Source organism: Poromitra crassiceps, assembly GCF_964638095.1.
Source record: "Poromitra crassiceps genome assembly, chromosome: 4".
Classification (NCBI taxonomy): domain Eukaryota; kingdom Metazoa; phylum Chordata; class Actinopteri; order Beryciformes; family Melamphaidae; genus Poromitra; species Poromitra crassiceps.
Window position 1 is genome coordinate 17,720,567 of NC_139626.1, and position 5,987 is coordinate 17,726,553.

Sequence of the window (5,987 nt, forward strand, 5' to 3'; positions counted from 1 at the left end):
TGCATGCATGCGTGTGTGTGTGTGTGTGTGTGTGTGTGTGTGTGTGTGTGTGTGTGTGTGTGTGTGTGTGTGTGTGTGTGCGCGTGCGTGCGTGCCTGTGTGTGAGAGAGGGACTGATGTTATTCAGTTTACATGCTGATTGTCCATAGCTCATCCCTCTCCTGTCGTTGTGTCTCATTTCATTCGTTTATTGTGAAATCCAATAACTAGATGCAGTGGAGCAGGTCTTCCCCTTATGGTCTGAATGATAACTAGATGCAGTGGAGCAGGTCTCCCCCCGCTGGTCTGAATGATAACTAGATGCAGTGGAGCAGGTCTCCCCCTTATGGTCTGAATGATAACTAGATGCAGTGGAGCAGGTCTTCCCCTTATGGTCTGAATGATAACTAGATGCAGTGGAGCAGGTCTTCCCCTTATGGTCTGAATGATAACTAGATGCAGTGGAGCAGGTCTCCCCCTTATGGTCTGAATGATAACTAGATGCAGTGGAGCAGGTCTTCCCCCGATGGTCTGAATGATAACTACATGCAGTGGAGCAGGTCTCCCCCTTATGGTCTGAATGATAACTAGATGCAGTGGAGCAGGTCTCCCCCTTATGGTCTGAATGATAACTAGATGCAGTGGAGCAGGTCTCCCCCTTATGGTCTGAATGATAACTACATGCAGTGGAGCAGGTCTCCCCCTTATGGTCTGAATGATAACTAGATGCAGTGGAGCAGGTCTCCCCCCGATGGTCTGAATAATAACTACATGCAGTGGAGCAGGTCTCCTCTGATGGTCTGAATGATTAGAAAATCAAATGATACAATATCGCACAGAAAAGGAGATGGGTCTACATTCTATTATGAGAGTTTATCATGGAAAATCTGAATGCCAAAATGAATGATGCCATTTGAAGTGCGTGTGAGAGGCAGAGGGGTGTAAGTGCGTGTGAGAGGCAGACATTTTGAACAGCTTCAGTTGATGCTCTTCTGGCTATGCCAGCATGCTGACAGCACCGGTGTGGTTCAGGTCGTAGCGCTCGGTGTCCGCGTCGCACCACGCGTCGGCCGAGCACTTGGCGGGGCAGAGGAGGGCGCGGAAGTGTCGTCTGAAGGTGTCCGACAGGCAGGCATAGAGGAGGGGGTTGGCACAGCTCCAGGAGTAGGACAATAGGACCACGAATTCGAAGGCCTGCATGAAGCTCAGAAGCAGCTGGCTTCTGAACAGCGAGCAGAAGTTGAAGGTGTAGAAGGGCAGCCAGCACACGCCGAACACCACGACCACCGCCACCACCATCTGAGTGACCTGCCTCTCGAGCCGCTGGCCCTCATGCGTCGCTGCCACCGCCGCCCGGACACGCTGCGACCTATAGGAAATAAAATCCAACTCACACTTACTCTCTTCATCCAAAAACCAACTCAAAACCCATCTTAAAAAAAAGACACTACAACACCTGACTCCCAAATGCCTCCCCAGAACTAGACTCTCTTGGCAGACAAACTCGCATGTACAGTACTCGCACTCGCCCTGTCAAGACCTGCCCCGCTGCTGCAGCTTGGTTGGCTGCATTGCTGTATTTCTGTCTTCAATTGGTCTATTTCGGTTTTGGCCCCTCCTCTCGTCTTGTCGCCTGCGATGTCCTCCGCCAGGTATCCCAGCATGCTTTGCAAGCTGGTGAGCGACAAGATGGCAGCGAGGGAAGGAGGGGCATTTCGAAATCGACCAATTGAAGCTGGAAATACAGCAAGGCAGCCAACCACGCTGTAGCAGCGGGGCAGGGCTGACTGGGCGAGTGCGAGTACATGTGAGTTTATCGCGGGTGGTGTGTAGGGCCCGTCTGTCCTGCGCTGCCAGTGCAGGAGAGAGTCTGGCTGCTCTTACTCTCACTCTGTTATCTCTACAACCATCCACTGAAAGCACCAAGCAGGCCTGCTTTATTGCACAATCCAAATCTTCATCAAAACTTTCCATTTTCAGCCTATAGGTCGCTAACTAGCAATGTTGTTGTTGTTTCACAGCAACGGAGGCATTTGTGAGCGGAAACGGATTTCACTTCGCTCCAACTGAAATGGTCGGAGCCAATGGCAGAGCTTGCCGGGAGTGGAAAGGGATTTAATTTGTTATGTGTCTAAAAGTAAAACGTGAAAATGGCTTTAAACATTCCACAACGTTCCATTTTCTACAGTGGCATTCACCAAAAACCTTAAAAATAATTTCCCTTTTGTTTTATGAAAATAATTATTCACCATGATGTTCTAGTAACCAAATCACTCAAAATCTCAAAAAAGCTGCACCACGCATTCCGCCCCTACAGACCACCACGCATTCCGCCCCTACAGACCACCACACATTCCGCCCCTACAGACCACCATGCATTCCGCCCCTACAGACCACCACACATTTCACCCCTACAGACCACCATGCATTCCGCCCCTACAGACCACCACGCATTCCACCCCTACAGACCACCACACATTCCACCCCTACAGAACGCATTCCACCCCTACAGACCACCACACATTTCACCCCTACAGACCACCATGCATTCCGCCCCTACAGACCACCACGCATTCCACCCCTACAGACCACCACACATTCCACCCCTACAGAACGCATTCCACCCCTACAGACCACCACACATTCCACCCCTACAGACCACCACACATTCCACCCCTACAGAACGCATTCCACCCCTACAGACCACCACACATTCCACCCCTACAGACCACCACACATTCCGCCCCTACACACCACCACACATTCCGCCCCTACACACCACCACACATTCCACCCCTACAGACCACCACACATTCCACCCCTACAGACCACCACGAATTCCACCCCTACAGACCACCATGCATTCCGCCCCTACAGACCACCACACATTCCGCCCCTACAGACCACCATGCATTCCGCCCCTACAGACCACCACACATTCCACCCCTACAGAACGCATTCCACCCCTACAGACCACCACGCATTCCACCCCTACAGACCACCACACATTCCACCCCTACAGACCACCACACATTCCACCCCTACAGACCACCACGCATTCCACCCCTACAGACCACCATGCATTCCGCTCCTACAGACCACCACGCATTACGCCCCTACAGACCACCACACATTCCACCCCTACAGACCACCACACATTCCACCCCTACAGACCACCACACATTCCACCCCTACAGACCACCACGCATTCCACCCCAGACCACCACACATTCCACCCCTACAGACCACCACGCATTCCACCCCAGACCACCATGCATTCCGCTCCTACAGACCACCACGCATTACGCCCCTACAGACCACCACGCATTCCACCCCTACAGACCACCACACATTCCACCCCTACAGACCACCACACATTCCACCCCTACAGACCACCACACATTCCGCCCCTACAGACCACCACGACCCTACAGACCACCACGCATTCCACCCCTACAGACCACCACGCATTCCACCCCTACAGACCACCACACATTCCACCCCTACAGACCACCACACATTCCACCCCTACAGACCACCACACATTCCACCCCTACAGACCACCACACATTCCACCCCTACAGACCACCACACATTCCACCCCTACAGACCACCACACATTCCACCCCTACAGACCACCACGCATTCCACCCCAGACCACCACACATTCCACCCCTACAGACCACCACGCATTCCACCCCAGACCACCATGCATTCCGCTCCTACAGACCACCACGCATTACGCCCCTACAGACCACCACGCATTCCACCCCTACAGACCACCACACATTCCACCCCTACAGACCACCACACATTCCACCCCTACAGACCACCACACATTCCGCCCCTACAGACCACCACGACCCTACAGACCACCACGCATTCCACCCCTACAGACCACCACGCATTCCACCCCTACAGACCACCACACATTCCACCCCTACAGACCACCACACATTCCACCCCTACAGACCACCACACATTCCGCCCCTACACACCTCAGCGTGAGCAGCAGCGCTGTGTAGGCCACCGTCATGACGGAGAAGGGCAGCACAAAGCCCAGGACGAAGGTGTAGGTGAGGAAGCCCAGCCACACTGCGGGGTCCAGCGTGCACAGGCCGTCGCGCACCGAGAAGGTCAGCGCCAGGGGCAGCACGGCCAGCAGCGAGAGCAGCCACAAGACTCCCGCCACGGCCTTGGCCCGCCGCGGGCTCCTCCAGGGGGCGAAGCGCAGCGGGTCAGCCAGCGCCATGTACCGGTCCACGCTCATCACCTGTGACCCAGATCACATCAGACATTCAGTCAGTCTGACCACAGTTTGAAACATAAATAAGATAATAACAATCATGATCATCATCTTCATCATCATCAGCATAATGGTTGGCTGAGCAGGGTTGAGGTAGGACCTAGGAATGTACTCGGGGATGGATGTGTATAGCTATGTGGGATTGTGTGAGTGTGTGTGTACAGTGTGTGCGTGTACAGCGTGTACATTTTTTAAGTTGTGGATCAGTGATGTCATTTGTGCACAAATTACATCACTGATCCACAACTTAACTCAAATCAACTCTCAATAACTGTCAAACTAAATGAATGCCTGCAAAACAGTTTACAGTTTTCTGATATACTACTGATTTTGTAATGATAAAAAGCGGGTTGAAAATCGGTGGAGTGTTCCTTTAAGTTAAGATAGGAAACATCGAGATAGGATTTTTTCTGATTTCGTGTTACAGAAGCAAATCCTAACTAACTTTAGGAATCCTATCTTATCTTACTAAATCCTATGCTATGTGTCTGTTTAGGACATCCTAAATGCTCAATCCAACATTGGTTATCAACTATTATGTCTGTTACCTAGCAACCAATGATACTTTTTACTGTGAATAACTTACAATAGAGACACCTCATACACATATCAGGGTGAAAATCCATGTTTTATGGAGATACCATAAACTAGCTGGAATAAACTAAAAAATGTAGGAGTTAAAATATACGTTAGTATTGTAACACCCACTGTGGCCGAGGGCACCTCGGGCACTCCCAGACAGCAGCTACTGTATGTGTAAGGTGATTCTCAAGGACAGTCCCCATTTTTGGTGACCTGTCCCCGGCTGGAGCTGTCCCCGAAAATGTCCCTGATTTTCTACATGTACTCCTAAGGCCTAAGGCATCCATTGGTCCCAACCATGTCATGCAATTCTTACAGAATTTTTTCGATTACCAAATGACAGCATGAATTTGGTATTTTGGACATTGTTACCATTGTCAAAATACATGTTTTGCATGGATGCCTGAAGTAAGGTGTGTGGTTAACAAAAGTTCATGAGACAGTGAACTTTGTGTTCAGCAAGATAATAATAATATATATATTTTTTTTTTTACCTTTATTTATACAGGGGGAGTCTCACTGAGAGCAATGCTCTCTTTTTCAGGAGCGCCCTGTTCACATTCACACACACATTCATACCTGGAAGCTGCCCAGTACAACCACAGTCTCATCTGCTGGCCACTGAGCAGCTCAACTCCAAGTTCATGAGACGGTGAACTTTGTGTTCAGCAACATCATCGTAAACGCTTCAAAAGTCAAACCTTATTTCAGGCATTTAACCGAAATCGGCATACAAAAATTCCATCGACTTTGAGACCAGCGAATCAGAAGTTCTAACATCCAGGTCTTCCAGATTCATTCCTGAGGTACTCTATAAAGGCTAATCTAATCTAATCACCGTCAAGCAGAAGACGCTGGTGAACTGGTTGATGCCGTCGAGAACCATCACCACCTTGCAGGCCAGGTCGCCGAACTCCCAGCGGTTGCGGAAGTTCTGCATGGCGATGAAGGGCAGCCCCACCATGAAGAGGCCGTCGGCCAGCGCCAGGTTGAAGATGTACACCGTGGCGGCAGACGTCATTTTGTCCAGTTTCAAAATGGTCACGATGACCAGGGAGTTCCCGGCCAGGCCCAGGATGCAGACGAGCAGGTAGAGGACAGCCATGGTGATGCTGAAGCC

The 5,987-nt window shown here is 50.9% G+C and overlaps 1 protein-coding gene across 1 annotated transcript; it reads right to left on the reverse strand.

The window, feature by feature from the left end:
- Positions 1-975: 975 nt before the first annotated feature.
- Positions 976-5,987, reverse strand: LOC310775646 (somatostatin receptor type 2; the record flags this gene model as incomplete). The annotated part of the gene is made up of 3 exons (XM_083635801.1): positions 5,706-5,987; positions 3,978-4,252; positions 976-1,348 (listed from the first exon to the last, which is right to left on the reverse strand). The coding sequence occupies exons 1-3, from the start codon at positions 5,970-5,972 to the stop codon at positions 976-978; spliced, it is 915 nt and encodes a 304-aa protein (XP_083491927.1). The 5' UTR covers positions 5,973-5,987.